The sequence below is a fragment of the Heptranchias perlo genome, chromosome 5 (assembly GCF_035084215.1).
Source record: "Heptranchias perlo isolate sHepPer1 chromosome 5, sHepPer1.hap1, whole genome shotgun sequence".
NCBI classification, from domain to species: Eukaryota; Metazoa; Chordata; class Chondrichthyes; order Hexanchiformes; family Hexanchidae; genus Heptranchias; species Heptranchias perlo.
This window is the reverse complement of record NC_090329.1, coordinates 110,934,995-110,955,002: the sequence shown is the minus strand read 5'-3', so window position 1 is coordinate 110,955,002 and position 20,008 is coordinate 110,934,995. Positions and strand designations below refer to the sequence as shown.

The following is a 20,008-nucleotide window of genomic DNA, read 5'->3' as shown; positions in this document are numbered from 1 at the left end:
CTTAATAAGACATAATCTCCCTCACACATTGCTTCTCAGGGCGAAATTAGACTGAGGTAGCCTGATATCAGTGTTGGGTGCTAACTTGGGTCCTGGTGATTTTAGTGACCCTTGTTTTATGGTGCCAGACCTTCCCACCCTCTTCAGTTGCTGCTCTTCCCCCTCCTCAGTATAATGAGACTTGCTGAGACCAGCCAGTGTGACTGTGTGTGCCGAAACAGCTGAGGTGCACCTTTGTACATCTTCTGCTCCGCTCCTCTGCCAACTTTCCCCACTACCTTACTGCCCCCTTAATAATGGATGGCATGAAGGAGTGTGGGTTGAAAGGTGAGCATGAGCATGTTTGCTTTTAACCGGTGCTTACAAACCTTTAACAGGCCGAAAACCCATAAAGCCAAGTTTTATTCAATAAAACTATTCAGTCACATGAGGAATTTTAGGAGCATGGGCTTGGTTAATGCTATCAAAAGTTACTATACTGTGTGCATTAGCCTGAACACACACAAATGTCATCTTCTTACATGCATTGAGCTTGTACGTTATCTTAACAATATGGCCCCTTCTTCAATATATCGCACAAAAATTATTCCATTTACCTGAAACTCATCAAAACACAACAGGCAGGTCTCATCGCTGATTTCTGCGGCTATAGGTGCTATTGGATCATAGGATTTGGCCATTAAGCCAGGTTTCCTTTTTGGTAAAGTCTGCTTTAACCGATGAATTCCTGTTGCAGTAGAGTTGAAAAACTAGTTATTGTTATTTATAGAACCCGTTTTAACAACTATACTATAAAAAAGTGCCTAGAACCAGACACAAACAATAGTTATGGAGCGCTGGTGGTGCATTCCATTGTTAAGCACTTTGGCTATTTTACCATAATGATAATTAAAGGATTCATATGTGTTCGTAGACTTTTCTCTCCTTAATGTGAGATCTCAGCCGTAAAAACAGAGAAAGTTCGAATCTCAGCCAAAATGGAGGGACACACCCACCCAGGAAAGTAATGGAAATCGGTGGATCTGGATTACCTCTGCCCAGAATTGTGCTTGCACTTTGTGCCGGTTTCAGTCAGGCAACATGACGACATACACACTCTTTCATATCTGACCAAAAAAAATGCTTCTCTCATTGAGCCCCAAATCTTTTGATCTCCGCTGCAGCTCGAGTTCCTGGTTTTGTGGATAATCGAGGTTGGACTGTACTTGGTCATAGAATATAGGAATTCGGGAGAAACTTCTTTACTCAGAGTGGTGAGAACGTGGAACTTGCTAATACATGACGCGGTTGAGGCGATTAGTATAAATGCATTTAAAGGGAAGCTGATAAGTACATGAGAGAAAGGAATAGAAGGAAATGGCGATAGGGTGAGATGAAGTAAAGTGGGAGGAGGCTCATGTAGAGCATAGACGTTGGCATAGTGAATACTTATGGGGTAGACCATAATCTGGAACAAAATTAATTGTCACATGGAAGAACAAGGGTTAATAAATGACAGCCAACATGGATTTACTAAAGGCAAGTTGTGTCTGACAAACTTGATTGAGTTCTTCAATCAAATAACAGAGCGTTGAAGATAATGCAGTTGACGTTGTGTATATGGACTTTCAGAAGGTGTTTGAGGTGCCACATAATAGACTTGTTAGCAAAATTGAAACTGATGAGAATAAAGGGGCAATGGCAGCGTGGATCTGAAATTGACAGAGACAGAAAGCAGAGATTAGTGATGAACAGTTGTTTTTCAGACTGGAGGGAAATATACAGTGGTGTTGCCGGGGGTTGGTATTGGGACCACTGCTCTTTTTGATATATATTAATGGCCTGGACTTGGTATAGAGGGTATAATTTCAAAGTTTGCAGATGACACAAAGCTTGGAAATGTAATAAACAACGAGGAGGATAGTAGCAGACTTCAGGAGGACATAGATTGGTGAAATGGGCGGACACATGACAGATGAAATTTAATGCAGAGAAGTGTGAAGTGATGCATTTTGGAAGGAAAAATGAGGAGAGGCAATACAAATTAAATGGTACAATTTTAAAGGGGGTACAGGAACAGGGCGACCTGGGGATTCACATACATAAATCTTTGAAGGTGGCAGGACAAGTTGAGAAGGCTGTTCAGCATACAGGATCCTTGGCTTCATAATAGAGGCGGAGAGTACAAAAGCAAGGAAGTTATGCTAAACCTTAATAAATCACTGGTTGGGCCTCAGCTAGACTAGCGTGTTCAATTCTGGGCACCACACTTTAGGAAGATTTTCAAGGCATTAGAGAGGGTGCAGAGGAGATTTACCAGAACGATACAAGGGATGAGGGACTTCAGTTACGTGGAGATACTAGAGAAGCTGGGATTGTTCTCCTTACAGCAGAGAAGGTTATGGGAGATTTAATAGAGATGTTCAAAATTATGAGTGATTTTGATAAGAGTAGACAGGCAGAAACTGTTTCCAGTGGCAGGAGGGTTGGAAACTAGAGGACACAGATTTAAGATAAATGGCAAAAAATCCACGGGGGAAAAGAGGAGAATTGTTTTTCACACAGCAAGTTGTTACGATCTGGAATGCACTGCCTAAAACAGTGGTGGAAGCAGATTCAATACTAACTTTCAAAGGGAATTGGATATGTACTTGAAAGGGAGAAAATTGCAGGCCAATGGAGAAAGAGCAGGTGAGTGAAACGAATTGGACAGCTCTTTCAAAGAGCCGGCATCGACACAATGGGCCAAACGGTCTCCTTCCGTTCTGTATGATTCTATGAATTTATGATGTTTGGGATACTGAGCACTGAAGGGGAGTGGCATGAGGTAGTAAGAATTCAGATTGAGGAAGTGAGTAATTGCAGAAGCAGTAGTTAGTATGTGAGGGAAGGGTGCTGGGCATTATGAGTGTTTGGATAGATAGTGAGTATTGGGAGAAGGGGGGAGGGGAGTTTGGATGGTAAGTAGTGGGTATTGGGAGTGAGTGGGTATTTGGAGAAATAAAAGAGTTTAGAGATGGGGAGTGGGTAATGGGGAGACAATGGGTATCCACTGTGGAATGGTGGCTATTTGAGAAGGGGAAGTTGGTGGAGGCAGGGTACAGGGTGGAACAAAGATAAATGCTGTACTGTGACAGAAATATAAATGGAGAGTAGATTCAGATGGAGGAATGTTTATGGAATACCAGAGAGAGCAGGGGCTAAGTGGAGTTAGGGAACCATGGAGAAGCAAAGAACAGTTTTCACCCAAATGAATTAATCAAGTAAGAGTCCAACAGCCCAAGAGGCAATCTAAAATAGTGGGCTTGTCTAAACTAAAAACTGCCTATGGCCTCAAAGAACAGACTTTTGGGCAAAGCAATTAAATAAAATCAGCATTTGACATGCCAGCAATTTAAGAGAGAATGGATAACAAGTTTTAGCAGAAGTAATCAATGACACAAAATTGTGCCTTCTGCCAGAGAGAACAATCATTATGCATATTAATAAATTAAATAAAATTGGCCTTGGGTGGGAAGGGAGGCTAGGTAGAACAGGGGAAGAGCTGAAGGGGAAAATGCTATGGGGCAATTAGTTAAATAAACATAGGTGATGCTTGGTAGCAATGATAACAGACTTGTTGTGACTTCGTTTATTAAATAAAAAGGGGCCAAAAAAGTAAAAAATGTAAAAAGTAACAAGTTTAAAGGATGAGAATTGCATTATAGAGACATGTTTAGAGTAAATTAATTAAATAAGAGTAGCCTGAGTGGGAATTAAATGAGAGTGTACTGAAAAGATGACAATTAAAAGTTCAATTTAAAAAAAAAGTTTTAAGACTTTTGGTGGAAAGAGCTGGTGGGATTGTCACGGGAAAAATAGACAAGTCAGAAGGAAGCATGTGGAAATAAGCATTCTAATATTTATAAAGAATTTATAAAAAGAGATGAAACCAATTGTGATATTGGAATTGAGTATGAAAAATAGGAAGTGAGCGCTAGACACAAGTTTACTATATTCGCAAAGGTAACAGCACACAATCTTCCACCACATGATGGTGCTACCACCATCATGGAGTCAGTGTCACGCTGTTGTTACACTGTCGTGAGACTGTGCAATTCACTTCCAGGGTTCGTGGTTGAGGCAGAAATTATGTCAACATTCAAGATTAGATTGGATAGGTGGATGAAGGAAAAGAAGATAAAGGGATAAGGGAACAGAATGTGTAAATGTAATTAGGACTATTTTCTCGCATGGCCGACAGGAACTGGTTGGGTTCAATGGCCTGTTTCTATGTGGTATCTTCTATGTAACATATTGCCGTTGCTCTTAAGATGGCCAATAGGTATACAAGCACAATCGGTAGATGTTCCAGTTATCATTAATTCCCTGCCTTCATATAGCAAAGCATATGGCTCTTGGTCACCCCTTTCATCCTATCAGCACAACCAAGATGAGGAACTCCTGCTGTGAGGAAAAATCACAGCTTTGATACTATGAAGTTCCACTTCATGAAAACTTTTGCTCTTTTTGGTGAATTTTGTGTTCATCAAGGTGAGGGATTTTACACTGTTTAAAACATGCACAACCATTTCAGAAATTCAGCGTCAACATCAAGCATCCCTCGATCAGGTATAGCATGGTCTGCTGTGCAATCGTCCCTCTATTCTGCCACAATGTGCTTTAACTTCTCAGAAGAGTACTCCCTACTGCAACATGGTGATATTTCCATCCTCCACAGTAGCAAGCCCTGTAGCCTGAGGGCAATAGGCAATTTATACCATATACAAATTAGAGGCAGTTTCAATCCAGTAAGATCTGGATTGAAACTGTCCAAACTCATTTTATAAGAGAACACTTTCATATCTTCAGCCTGGGCTGAATACAAACCCAGATATTGAGGTGAAAGGGCAGTGTGCTAACCCACTGCACCATGCAAGCCCTGGATATATATTTTTTTGAAAAACAGTTCCTACTTTTTCTGCCTAATTGTCCCTCTAGTCATCACCCTACACCACATTTGTTTCCTGACCAGAGGACGAGGCCTCTTTCTGAGCTGCCATCAATGCTGCTCGAAATACAGCTTACAGGAAATGTGCAAGATTAGCTCAGGACCACTCTCTGTTATTTTTCCTTCTTGCCTTTAGGGCAATGCTTGGTCGCCCTTTCCCACCTCCTGATGGTAGCACTGTTGAAATTGAGAACTTACTGCACGAGGAACAGTGGATGTGAAACCACGCACTACCACTCTGTGCTGTAGACAATTGGAGCTCCAATGCAATGCGGCTTTATAGCGCTTTTTAACCTCGTGTTGTATTTATTCTGGCAGTCTGTATTTCTGGTGCTCTGTTTAGAATATCTTACTTTTATGGACATCTAGCATGAAACCATGAAAATGTACTCGATTCTTCCTTTTAACTACTGCATGGGAATAAAACAGGTCCATCACCATTGTCTTCCCTGTCCCTGTGAAGAACAAAGGAGAGATTTTGTGTCACACAAAAAATAGCATGCAATACCATTTCCTTTATCAATTAATTAGATTTTTTACACAAAAGTAACCAGTATAATGTATCAATTTTTTTCAGTTAATGTATGAAGGTGAAGATTTTGTAGTAGATAAATAGGTTAACCAATATTGCACATCTATGTGGCACACGCAGAAAAAAGTTCCATAAAGAGTAACAATTTTAATTTGACAACACCTAGTATACCCAGTCACAAGACCGTAGACATGGGAGAAATTACTCTTTAAACTTAGTGGAAGTTTGTCTCGTGTGTAGAACACACTCGCTTCCTTCACTAATGACACCACTGCAATCATTTTAATTGCCATACCTACGGCTGCGGCTACTTGTAATGGTGCCTTAGTAGTCCTTCCATTGCCACTATTGTAGCCAAGTCCTCCCTGAACTGGTCTACCTCCACTGGGGTTGCCTAATCTCATTGCCCTGTTACACCCTTCACCCCCTGCTGTCAGACACCAGGACCCCCAGTGCAGTCAAACCCAACGTTCCTCCTCACCACTGCTGCCAAGCCCCAGGTTCCCCCTCCCTCGGTGCTGCCAGGTGCCAGGGCTCCCTTTCCCAAAGGCTGCTTAACTGTATAGCCTCTCCACACCTGTTCCCACCCCATGCTGCCAAATCCCAAGGTCACCTTGCCCTCCAGTGGTGCCAAACTCAAGGGGGGGGGGGGGGGTGGAGGGGGCTCCCCAGTGCTACCAAAGAGAGAAGGTGCCTCTGTCCTAAAAATACTAGCAAAAAATCCCAGAATACCATGTAATAAAAACAGATTTTGACTTATTCAGTCACCATAAATCAGTGGAACAAATAATACATCGGAATATATTCCAACTCAGTGCGAGCAATGCCACAGGAGATCTGCTTGCATTTTCATATTTTTTTTCACAAGTTGTCCCAATTGGACACTTTTGAATGGTGTCCAATTTGAATATATTCAGTCCATTGAGTATTTGAACTTTACACTAGTAAGAATACTAGTGTGGAATAATCTGAAGGAAACTTTGGGTCTTCATCATGGGAGGAAGGGGAAAAAAGCAAGTTAACCCCAAGATACTTGAACTGCAGTAATGTAGAAATAAAGCAGAACTGTTCAAAAACACTTCTTGTTGTGAAGTTTGCGTGAAGAATACTGTACTGTTGCTTTAATACTACTTTATAATGGTACATTTTATTGGGGGAGAGGCTGCATGTTGATGACAACAGTTCACTTCAGTCTTTACTCGTCAGTATGATTAAGTCACAAGTTTCTTTATTTCTGTTAGTCAGTTTCACAATAGATCCCAGCAGACACTGCTCAACAGAACTGACTGAATAAGGTCCCTTTCTTTTGAAGCTGCAAAGAGGGAAAGGAGAGGAAAAAAGTAAATTATATATTGGAAAAGGCAGGTGTGGGTGCAACATTGCAAGAGGTCAAGGCACATCGTCAGGATGATACAGGATTTATTTAGTGCTGCTACTAAAACATGCCATTAGCAACAGACTGCTGTATGACATACGCAGTGCAAAACATTTCCACTGTATTCGGAACATTTCCATTCTCCGTAAACATCTCTTACTGTTCCACACTCCAGAGAGAGTCCGGCAAAGGCATATCCACAATACATGAAAAATCTTACATCTGCATACACTTCCTGTCAACTTTGTCCCCCATTATGTCCATGTAAACTTGGGACACTGTAATTACACCCTCCCATCAGTGGTGGTATTGTAGCACCCCAGTTTCGCATCTCTGACCTCCTCAATCTGTACTGCAGAGAAACTCCTGTCTCCAACCTACTCTACTTTCCAAATTGCTATAAGTTTTGATATTTAACTATAGATATTGATATAAAATCAGAATATTATATAAAAATAAGGACAGAACGTAAGATTTTCAAATGGGAAGAGAACTACGCCTGCGTTCCCTGATCCAAACATCCCCGGCCTCTGATCCCACTTCACCTGGTCATGCAGCACTATGGAAGATCAACTAATGCTTCAGAATTATGTTGGAAATGTATGAGAAAAACAGAAGTTAGTCAAGTCAACAGCACCCAAAATATGGAACGGCAGCTTAACATGTCAGGGTGCAGAACAATTATGATCGAGACTTACCAACATCTCCATACACATAAAGGCCTTTGGGAGGTTTAGATCGTGCAAAAAACTGCAAACAAAACACAAGGAACAGATGTTTTCAGAAGTAATTAAGCATAATGAAGTACTCTATATATATTTGAATACTGTCGTGTTGTTTTTTAAATGTGTATGCTGCTCTCATAGAATTTTCAGTTGACTGCTTGACCGTGGCAGATATCTGCTAAGCCAGGGACGTCCAAACATTTTTGAGACTGGACACCGGATACACTTGAGAGGACCACATATAATTACGCAGAAATGGAGTCTCCATACACAAAAAAAAGCAAGCCCTCACATACAAAACTGCAACACCACCCCCACATACACACAAAAAGCAAAACCTCAAAAGTGAGATCCATATACACAAAAGGAAGACTCCTTCGTACACGCAAAAGTCAAGACCACTCCACACGAAACAAAATCACATCGAACCATAGAAAAGATACAGCGCAGAAGGGGGCCATTCGGCCCATCGTGTCTGCCCCGGCTCGAAGAACAACCAGGTTCCCATTCCAATCCCACCTTCCGGCACCCGGTCCGTAGCTCTGCAACTTAAAGCACTTTAGGTGCGGGTCCAGGTACTTTTTAAAAGAGTTGAGGGTCCCTGCCTCTACCACCAATTCGGGCAGCGAATTCCGTACACCCACCACCCTCTGGATAAAAAAGTTTTTCCTCATGTCCCCTCTAATCCTTCCGCCAATCAGCTTAAATCAATGCCCTCTAGTTCTTGAACTCTCTGCTGGGGAAACAGGTACTTCCTGTCTACTCTATCTGGGCCCCTCATAATTTTTCACACCTCAATCAAGTCACCCCTCAGCCTCCTCTGCTCCAAGGAAAACAACCCCAGCCCATCCAATCTCTCCTCATAACTGCAATTTTCAAGCCCTGGCAACATTCTTGTAAATTTTCTCTGCACTCTGACCAGAACCGCGCACAATACTCCAGCTGTGGCCTTACCAGCGTTTTATAAAGTTCCATCATTACATCCCTGCTTTTGCATTCTATACCTCGGCTAATAACGGACAGCATTCCGTATGCCTTCTTCACAACCTTATCTACCTGTACTGCCACCTTCAGGGACCTGTGTACATGCACTCCAAGGTCTCTCACGTCCTCTACCCATCTCAATATATTCCCGTTTACTGCGTATTCCCTTTTACCGTTTGCCCTCCCTAAGTGCATTACCTCACACTTCTCCGGGTTGAACTCCATTTGCCACTTTCCCACCTACTCCACCAACCCATTGATATCTTCTTGCAGTCTACAGCTATCCTCTTCACTATCAACTACACGGCCAATTTTTTTGTCGTCTGCAAATTTGCCAATCATGCCCCCGACATTCAAGTCTAAATCATTAATATATACCCCAAACAGCAAGGGACCCAACACTGAGCCCTGCAACACATCACTGGAAACAGATTTCCATTCGCAAAGACATCCATCGACTTTTAACCTTTGTTTCCTGTTACTGAGCCAATTTTGGATCCAATTGCCCACATTTCCCTGTATCCCATGGGCTTTTACCTTTCTGACCAGTCTGCCATGTGGGACCTTGTCAAATGGCTTACTAAAATCCATGTAGACAACATCCACTACACTACCCTCATCAATCCTCCTTGTTACTTCCTCAAAGAATTTAATCAGATTTGTAAGGCATGACCTTCCCTGAACAAATCCATGCTGACTATCCCTGATTAAACCATGCCTTCCCAAGTGACAGTTTATCCTATCTCTCAGTATTGATTCTAATAGTTTGCCCACCACCGAGGTAAGTCTGACCGGCATATAATTGTTCGGCCTTTCCCTCGTATCCTTTTTAAACAATGGTACTACGTTTGCAGTCTTCCAGTCCTCCGGTACCTCCCCTGTATCTAGTGAGGATTGGAAAATGAACCTCAGAGCATCCACTATTTCCTCCCTGGCTTCCTTCAATAGCCTAGGAAACAATCCATCCGGCCCTGGTGACTTATCAACTTTCAAGAATTCCAGTCCCTCTAGTACTTCCTCTCTCGTTACGTTTACCTTATCCAATATTTTACACCTCTCCTTTTTAACTACTACATCCGGATCATCCCTTTCCTTTGTGAATACGGAGACAAAATATTCATTTGTGGATGTGAAGTCATCCACCTTGGGAAGAAAAATAAAAAAGCAAAATATTATTTGAATGGAGAAATACTACAAAATGCTGCGGTAAAGAGGGATCTGGGTGTCCTCGTACATGAAACACAAAAAGTCAACATACAGGTGCAGCAGGTAATCCGGAAGGCAAACGGAATATTGGCCTTTATTTCTAGGGGGATGGAGTATAAAAGCAGGGAATGTTACAACTGTACAGGGTGCTGATGAGACCACACCTGGAGTACTGCATACAGTTCTGGTGCCCTTATTTAAGGAAGGACATAATTGCATTGGAGGCAGTTCAGAGAAGGTTCACTAGGTTGATTCCGGGTATGGAAGGGTTGTCTTATGAGGAAAGATTGAACAGGTTGGGTCTATACTCATTGGAGTTTAGAAGAATGAGAGGAGATCTTATTGAAACATATAAGATTCTGAGGGGACTCGATAGGGTAGATGCTGAGAGGATGCTACCCCTCATGGGGGAATCTAAAACGAGGGAGCATAGTCTCAGAATAAGGGGTCGCCCGTTTAAGATGGAAATGAGGAGGAATTTCTTATCCCAGAGGGTCGTGAATCTTTGGAATTCTTTATCCCAAAAAGCTGTGGAGGCTGAGTCATCGAATACATTCAAGGCCGAGTTAAACAAATTTTTGATCAGCAAGGGAGTCAAAGGATATGGGGAAAGAGCGGGAAAGTGGAGTTGAGGTAAAAAAAAATCAGATCAGCCATGATCTCATTAAATGGCGGAGCAGGCTCGAGGGGCCGAATGGCCTACTCCTGCTCCTATCTCTTATGATATTATGATCCTACCCACATTCTCTGCTTCTACACACAAGTTACCCTTATCATCCCTGATAGGTCCCACTTTTTCCTTAGCTATCCTCTTGTTCTTAATGTACTGATAAAACATCTTTGGGTTTTCTTCAACCTTACTAGCTAATATTTTTTCATACCCTCTCTTTGCTTTCCTTATTTCCTTTTTTACGGCATCCCTGTACTTACGATACACCTCGAGGCTTTCTGCAGTATTTAGTTTTCTGTGACAGTCATAAGCTTTCTTTTTCTGCTTTATCTTGCCCCTACTTCCAGACAACCAGGAGGCTCTAAATTTGGCAGTGCCACCCTTTTTCTTTAAGGGGACGTGTCTGCATTGTACCCGTAGAATTTCACTTTTTAGTGCCTCCCACTGGCTTGCCACTAATTTCTCCTCAAGTAGTTGCGTTCAGTCCACTTCTGCCAAATCACCTCTTAGTTCTTTAAAATTTGCCTTCCCCCAATTTAAAACGTTTACTCCTGATTTAACTCGGTCCTTTTCCATAATAATGCTAAAACTAACTGAATTGTGGTCACTATCCCAAACATGGTCATCCACTGTCACTTCGCCCACTTGCCCATCTTCATTTCCCAGGACTAAATCTAGAATTGCATGGGCTTGTCACGTACTGGCTAAAAAAGTTCTCCTGGACTCCGATCAAGAATTTTGCGCCCTCTGTGCCCCTCACACTATTTGAATCCTAGTTGGTGTTAGGGTAGTTGAAATCCCCAACTATTATTGCCCTCAGAAATTTGCCCACATATTTGTTCTTCTATCTCCTTTTTGCTTTTCGGGGGTCTATAGTACAGTCCTAGTAGTGTGACTGCCCCTTTTTTATTTTTTAGCTCAACCCATATGGCCTCGATTGATGATCTATTTATCATATCATCACTTCTCACAACTGTAATTGATTCTTGAACCAATAATGCTACCCCCCTCCTTTTTTTAAATCACCCATTCTATCCTTCCTGAAAACTCTATATTCAGGGTTATTGAGCTGCCAATTATCCCCCTCTAAGCCATTTTACCCCTCTTTCCCATCCGAGATTAAAATAAACAGCTGGAGTTTGGTCCCATTCTTAGTAATGTGAAATGGTGAAGTTGAAATAGAACCTTGAGTGTATGTGCTTCAGTCAGCTGTGAGTCATCGTTAACTTTTATATTAATTGGGAAGGGTATTGTATGAAGCAAAAAGTGGGTTGTGGTGTTGTAGCAACCACTGAATGACCAATAATGTTTGGAAAGGGAGAGGACACTGGAGGGTAATCTCTTGAATGAATAACAATGTCTATGATGTGCATTGGTGCTGGAAAGTTGAGGAGGCTGAAGTGCAGATAAACAGATATGACAGCAGAGAGAAAAAAGGGGCACGAGGGGGAGCGCGCGAAAAGAGCGGGTGGAGGGAAGAGAGCGCGCGAAAAGAGCGGGTGGAGGGAAGAGAGCGCGCGAAAAGAGCGGGTGGAGGGAAGAGAGCGCGCGAAAAGAGCGGGTGGAGGGAAGAGAGCGCGCGAAAAGAGCGGGTGGAGGGAAGAGAGCGCGCGAAAAGAGCGGGTGGAGGGAAGAGAGCGCGCGAAAAGAGCGAGTGGAGGGAAGAGAGCGCGCGAAAAGAGCGAGTGGAGGGAAGAGAGCGCGCGAAAAGAGCGAGTGGAGGGAAGAGAGCGCGCGAAAAGAGCGAGTGGAGGGAAGAGAGCGCGCGAAAAGAGCGAGTGGAGGGAAGAGAGCGCGCGAAAAGAGCGAGTGGAGGGAAGAGAGCGCGCGAAAAGAGCGAGTGGAGGGAAGAGAGCGCGCGAAAAGAGCGAGTGGAGGGAAGAGAGCGCGCGAAAAGAGCGAGTGGAGGGAAGAGAGCGCGCGAAAAGAGCGAGTGGAGGGAAGAGAGCGCGCGAAAAGAGCGAGTGGAGGGAAGAGAGCGCGCGAAAAGAGCGAGTGGAGGGAAGAGAGCGCGCGAAAAGAGCGAGTGGAGGGAAGAGAGCGCGCGAAAAGAGCGAGTGGAGGGAAGAGAGCGCGCGAAAAGAGCGAGTGGAGGGAAGAGAGCGCGCGAAAAGAGCGAGTGGAGGGAAGAGAGCGCGCGAAAAGAGCGAGTGGAGGGAAGAGAGCGCGCGAAAAGAGCGAGTGGAGGGAAGAGAGCGCGCGAAAAGAGCGAGTGGAGGGAAGAGAGCGCGCGAAAAGAGCGAGTGGAGGGAAGAGAGCGCGCGAAAAGAGCGAGTGGAGGGAAGAGAGCGCGCGAAAAGAGCGAGTGGAGGGAAGAGAGCGCGCGAAAAGAGCGAGTGGAGGGAAGAGAGCGCGCGAAAAGAGCGAGTGGAGGGAAGAGAGCGCGCGAAAAGAGCGAGTGGAGGGAAGAGAGCGCGCGAAAAGAGCGAGTGGAGGGAAGAGAGCGAGTGGAGGGAAGAGAGCGCGCGAAGAGAGCGAGTGGAGGGAAGAGAGCGCGCGAAAAGAGCGAGTGGAGGGAAGAGAGCGCGCGAAAAGAGCGAGTGGAGGGAAGAGAGCGCGCGAAAAGAGCGAGTGGAGGGAAGAGAGCGCGCGAAAAGAGCGAGTGGAGGGAAGAGAGCGCGCGAAAAGAGCGAGTGGAGGGAAGAGAGCGCGCGAAAAGAGCGAGTGGAGGGAAGAGAGCGCGCGAAAAGAGCGAGTGGAGGGAAGAGAGCGCGCGAAAAGAGCGAGTGGAGGGAAGAGAGCGCGCGAAAAGAGCGAGTGGAGGGAAGAGAGCGCGCGAAAAGAGCGAGTGGAGGGAAGAGAGCGCGCGAAAAGAGCGAGTGGAGGGAAGAGAGCGCGCGAAAAGAGCGAGTGGAGGGAAGAGAGCGCGCGAAAAGAGCGAGTGGAGGGAAGAGATAGCGCGAAAAGAGCGAGTGGAGGGAAGAGATAGCGCGAAAAGAGAGAGAGAGAGCGCATGAGAAAGGGCGAGCAAAAGAGAAAGTGCGCGCTAATAACCTCAGACTTGCAATAGGTGTGTTGCGAGTGCAATTGGCGAGTCTTGGCAGTATGGAAAGAATGCTATGGGAGAAAAGTGGTTGTAAAGCATGTGATGGAGCGGACACATGGCGAGGAGCAGCTGTTTAGGCCGTAAGGGAGCAAGAGACAAGTGTTTGTAAGGCCAGGAGCGAAGCTACGGACTCATTGATCAGTGAGGAGTAAACCTCGGGAGGGGAGTGGGAAACAGAAATGGTGATGACGAAACGATCAAGAGCCACAGATTGGAGTGGGAAGACTCAGATCGGAGAATGAGTAGATTCTCCACCTAGAATGGAGGCCTACGCACTTTTAGACCTCCCCCTGAAGCTACAAAATTTGGATGTTCCAGCTCTTTAAAGTTCTTGGGCCTGGAGAACTGATGAAGGCTGAATCTTGAATAGGTGAAAATGCACCAATCAGGAATCAGTTTTCATCAGTCCTCCCTGCTTGGAAACTTGGAAGAGCTGAAGTTGAAATAGACTTTGTGCACACCTGCACAAAAGAAAGTAACCAGCACCGACCTGCACAAAGATGCTTGAATCTCCCCATGCGAAAACAATAGAAAACATAAGACTACAGATGGAATACGCTCTGGCTGTGATAATGACGACTGGTGGAATCTTCAGGCGGCTGCTCTGGGTCCCACACTGTTCATACAAGAAATAATCTCCATAATTGTGAATTGTATTATAACATTTTCTGATGACAGCAAGCTCTATGGCCAGGAGATAAGCACAAGACAGACTGATAGCATTCAAAAGGAATCAGTTTGAATGGCAGATGGATTTTAGTGTCGATAAGGATGAAGCACGATCCTGCTAATTAATTCTACATAAATTTATGGTTACGGCAGTGTAATCAGAGCTGTAAACTGTACATAACTAATATTTGATCATCCAATTACTTCACATGGAGCAAAAAGTCAATTTTTAAATTAAAAAAAAAATCCCTCTCCTCAGGTACTGTCCCTCCTCCCTTTTAAATCTGCCATCATCACCCCCTTCCTCAAAAAAAACCTTTGACCTCTCTGGCCATGCAAACTACCGCCCCATCGCCAACATCCCTTTTCTCTCCAAAGTCCTTGAACGTGTTGTCACCTCCCAATCCGTCCACCTCCTCATCATTCCCGCAACTCCATGTTTGATCCCATCCAATCAAGTTTCCGCCCCGCCATATCACTGAAATGGCCTTTATCAAAGTCGCAAATAACATCCCATGTGACTGTGGTAAACTATCCCCCCTCATCCTTCTCGACCTGTCTGCAACCTTTGACAGGGTTGACCACACCATTCTCCTCCAACGCCCTTCCTCCATCGTCCAGCTGGGTGGGATTGACATCACCTGGTTCCATTCTTATCTATCCAGCCGTAGTCAGAGAAACACCTGCAATGGCTTCACTTCCTGCTCCCGCACCGTTACCTCTGGAGTCCCCCAAGGATCCATCCATGGCCCCCTCATATTTCTCATCTACAGGCTACCCCTTGGCGACATCATCCGAAAACACAACCTCAGGTTCCACATGTACGCTGATGTCACCCAGCTCGACCTCACCACCACCTCTCTTGACCCCTCCTGTGTCTGATTCATCACACTGCTTGGCCGACATCCAATACTGGATGAGCGGCTATTTCATCCAACTAAACATTGGGAAGACCGAAGCCATTGTCTTCAGTCCCCATAACAAACTCCGTTCCCTAGCCACCGACTCCATCCCTCCACCTGGCCACTGTCTGAGGCTGAACCAGACTGTTCACAACCTTGGCGTCCTATTTGACAGAGATGAGCTTCCAACCACATATCCGATCCATCTCTAAGAATGCCAACATCCACCTCCGTAACATTGCCCGCTTCCGTCCCTGCCTCAGCTCATCTGCTGCTGAAACCCTCATCCATGCCTTTGTTACCTCCAGACTTGACTATTCCAATGCTCACCTGGCTGGCCTCCCATTTTCCACCCTCCATAAACATGAGCTCATCCAAAACTCTGCTGCCCGTATGCTAACTCACACCAAGTCCCGTTCACCCATTACCCTTGTGATTGCTGATCTACATCGGTTCCCAATCCGGCAAACCCTTGATTTTAAAATTCTCATCCTTGTTTTCAAATTCCTCCATGGCCTCGCCCCTCCCTGTGACCTCCTCCAGCCCTACAACCCTCCGAGATCTCTGCGTTCCTTCAATTATGGCCTCTTGCGCCTCCCCGATTTTAATTGCTCCAACATTGGTGGCTGTGCCTTCGGCTGCCCAGGCCCTAAGCTCTAGAATTCTCTCTCTAAAACCCTTCTGCATCTCTCTCCTCCATTAAGACACTCCTTAAAAGCTACCACTTCAACCAAGTTTTTGGTCACTTGTCCCAATATCTCCTTACGTGGCTTGGTGTCAAATTTTGTTTGGTAACGCTCCTGTGAAGTGCCTTGGGACGTTTTACTACGTTAAAGGCACTACATAAATGCAAGTAGTTGTTCTACTGTTATATTTATATTTGGAGGGGTAAGAAATGGAACTATTTAGACACTATAATTATTCCACAGTTCACATTAATATTTAGATGTTCAAAAATGTTCAGTCTGCAGGAGACAAACTAATAGAAATAACGATTTCATTCTATATTGTGGTTGATGCACTACACTGCTGCTGTTTCAGTTTCAAGTCAGTATCGAAAAAGCAGCCGGAACTTGCATGAACTTTCAGCCAGGATACAATTACAAAAAATGTACAGCACCAAAACAGGCCATTCGATCAAACAGGTCCATGCTGGTGTTTATGCTCCACACGAGCCTCCTCCATCCCTATTTCACCTAGCCCCATCAGCGTATCCTTCTCTTCCTTTCTTCCTCACGTATTTATCTAGCTTCCCCCTAAATGCATCTATGTTAGTCGCCTCAACTACTCCTGTGGTAGCAAATTCCACGGTCTAACTACTCTCTGGGTAAAGAAATTTCTCCTGAATTCCCTATTGGATTTATGAGTGACTATCCTATATTTATGGCCCCGAGTTCTGGTCTCCCCTGCAAGCAGAAACATCTTCTCTACGCCAACCCTATCAAAGCCTTTCATTATCTTAAAGACCTCTATCAGGTCATTCCTCAGTCTTCTCTTTTCTAGACAAAAGAGCCCCAGCCTGTTCAATCTTTCCTGATAGGTATAACCTTTCAGTTCTGGTATCATCCTAGTAAATATAAAGATTCTATACAACTTTAAGATAATTTCTCTGCTTTTCAATTCTATCCCTCTAGAAATGAACCCCAGGGCGTTGTTTGCTTTTTTTTTTTAAAATGGCCTTGTTCACCTGCTTCACTACTTTTAGTGATTTGTGTATCTGACCCCCAGATCCCTCTACTCCTCCACCCGATTTAGACTGTTATTTTCCAAGGAGTATGTGTCCTCCTTATTCTTTCTACCAAAATGTACTACGTCATACTTGTCTATATTGAAATTAATTTACAAGATGGGAATCTCTCACTACTCCGGCCAATTAATCAAGCAGAGGTCCATTGGACCTAACTACCTCGCTGAAAGAGGCTACACAGAGTCAACCAACTCATATTTTGGAGGGGAGGCGGGGAGGAGGCAGTGGAGGAAAGGATATTTATAAAATGTAGCTACATTTACTGGGTAAGTTTATTTGACGGGGCAATATACATGAGTATATCCAAAATAAGTTCACAATGCTGAAATATACATGAGAAAGATCCCAGGTTCAATTCAGAGGACGAGAATACAAGGGGGTAGAAGTTAAGCTGCAACTATACAAAGCCCAAGTTAGACCACATCTGGAGTACTGTGTTCAGTTCTGGGCACTGCACTTCAGGAAGGATATATTGGCCTGGGAGACAGTGCAGCGTAGATTTACTAGAATGATACCTGGACTCCAAGCGTTTAATTACGAGGACAGATTACACGAACTAGGGTTGTATTGCCTGGAATTTAGAAAATTAAGGAGTGATTTGGTTGAAGTTTTCAAGATATTAAGGGGAACTGATAGGGTGGACAGAGAGAACCTATTTCCACTGGTTGAGGAGTCCAGGACAAGAGTACATAGCCGAAATATTAGAGCCAGGACTTTCAGGAGTGAAGTTAGGAAACACTTCCATATGCAAAGGGTGGTAGAAGTTTGGAACTCTCTTCCACAAATGGCAGTTGATGCTAGCTCAGTTGTTAATTTTAAATCTGAGATTGATAGATCTGTTGTTAACCGAAAGTATTAAGGGATATGGGGCTAAGGCAGGTATATGGAGTTCGGAACATAGGAACAGGAGTAGGCCATTCAGCCCCTCGTGCCTGCTCTGCCATTTGATAAGATCATGGCTGATCTGTGATCTAACTCCATATACCTGCCTTTGGCCCATATCCCTTAATATCTTTGGTTGCCAAAAAGCTATCTATCTCACATCTAAATTTAGCAATTGAGCTAGTATCAATTGCCGTTTGCGGAAGAGAGTTCCAAACTTCTATCACCTTTTGTGTAGAAATGTTTTCTAATCTCACTCCTGAAAGGTCTGGCTCTAATTTTTAGACTGTGCCCCCGACTCCTAGAATCCTCAAACAGCGGAAATAGTTTCTCTCTATCCACCCTATCTGTTCCCCTTAATATCTTATAAACTTCGATCAGATCACCCCTTAACCTTCAAAACTCTAGAGACTACAACCCCAATTTGTGTAATCTCTCCTCGTAACTTAACCCTTGAAGTCCGGGTATCATTCTAGTAAACCTACAAGAATGCACTCCCTCCAAGGCCAATATGTCCTTCCGAAGGTGCGGTGCCCAGAACTGCTCACAGTACTCCGGGTATGGTCTAACCAGGGTTTTGTATAGCTGCAGCATAACTTCTGCCCCCTTGTACTCCAGATATAAAGGCCAGCATTCCATTAGCCTTATTGATTATTTTCTGCACCTGTTCATGACACTTCAATGATCTATGTACCTGAACCCCTAGGTCCCTTTGGACATCAACTGTTTTTAACTTTTTACCATTTAGAAAGTACCCTGTTCTATCCTTTTTTGATCCAAAGTGGATGACCTCACATTTGCCTACATTGAATTCCATTTGCCACAGTTTTGCCCATTCACCTAATCTATCAATATCCCTTTGTAATTTTATGTTTTCAACGACACTGCTTACAATGCCACCAATCTTTGTGTCATTGGCAAACTTAGATATATGAGACTTTCTATGCCTTCATCTAAGTCGTTAATAAATATTGTGAATAATTGAGGCCCCAAGACAGATCCCTGCGGGACTCCACTAGTCACATCCTGCCAACGTGAGTACCGACCCATTATCCCTACTCTCTGTCGCCTTTCGCTCAGCCAACTTCCTAACCAAGTCCGTACTTTTCCCTCAATTCCATGGGCTTCTATCTTAGCTAACAATCTCTTATGTGGGACTTTATCAAATGCCTTCTGCAAGTCCATATAAATAACATCCATTGACAAGCCCCTGTCCACTATTTCAGTCACCTCTTCAAAAAATTCAATCAGGTTTGTCAGGCACGACCTACCTTTCACAAATCCATTCTGGCTCTCTCTGATTAACTGAAAATTCTCGAGATGTTCAGTCACCCTATTCTTAATTATAGACTCCAGCATTTTCCCCACAACAGATGTTAGGCTAACTGGTCTATAATTCCCCGGTTTCACTCTCTCTCTTTTCTTAAAAAGCAGAGTGACATGTGCAATTTTCCAATCTAGAGGGACAGTTCCTGAATCGAGAGCTACTGCAGCTGCTGGAGGCACGAAGTCACAGCCAACAGGTAAGTGATTGGCTGGTGACTGGTAAGTAGTTTTTCTTTCCTTTTTTTTCTTGACGTTGTAGTTGTTGTTAAGCTAATTTAAGGGTTAAGTCATGGCAGGAGATCCCAAGGCCGTGTCATGTTCCTCTTATGGGATGTGGGAATTCAGGGATCCTTCCTGTGTCCCTGGTTCCTTCACCTGCGGGAAGTGTGTCCAGCTGCAGCTACTGTTTGACCGCTTGACGGCTCTGGAGCTGCGGATGGACAAACTTTGGGGCATCCGCGATGCTGAGGAAGTCGTGGATAGCACGTTCAGTGAGTTGGTCACACCACAGATAAAAATTACTGAGGGAGATAGTGAATGGGTGACCAACAGACAGAGGAAGAGTAGGAAGGCAGTGCAGGGTCCCCTGCGGTCATCTCCCACAAAACAGGTATACCGTTTTGGATACTGTTGGGGGAGATGGCTCACCAGGGGAAGGTGGCAGCGGCCAGTTTCATGGCACCGTGGCTGGCTCTGCTGCACAGGAGGGCAGGAAAAAAGAGTGGCAGAGCTATAGTGATAGGGGACTCGATTGTAAGGGGAATAGACAGGCGTTTCTGCGGACGCAACCGAGACTCCAGGATGGTATGTTGCCTCCCTGGTGCAAGGGTCAGGGATGTCTCGGAGCGGCTGCAGGACATTCTGGAGGGGGAGGGTGAACAGCCAGTTGTCGTGGTGCATACAGGTACCAACGATATAGGTAAAAAACGGGATGAGGTCCTACAAGCTGAATTTAGGGAGTTAGGAGTTAAACTA

The 20,008-nt window shown here is 44.4% G+C and overlaps 1 protein-coding gene across 3 annotated transcripts in view; it reads right to left on the bottom strand.

Moving 5' to 3' along the window:
• afg1lb (AFG1 like ATPase b) overlaps nt 1–20,008 on the bottom strand; it is a 156,641-nt gene that overhangs the window by 115,901 nt on the left and 20,732 nt on the right. For all 3 annotated transcript variants that reach the window (XM_067984995.1, XM_067984994.1, XM_067984993.1), the window contains exons 3-5: nt 7,575–7,626; nt 5,323–5,424; nt 597–727 (exon numbers count right to left, since the gene is read on the bottom strand). In XM_067984995.1, the coding sequence (XP_067841096.1) occupies nt 597–727; nt 5,323–5,424; nt 7,575–7,626 (285 nt within the window). The remainder of the gene's footprint in view (nt 1–596; nt 728–5,322; nt 5,425–7,574; nt 7,627–20,008) is intronic.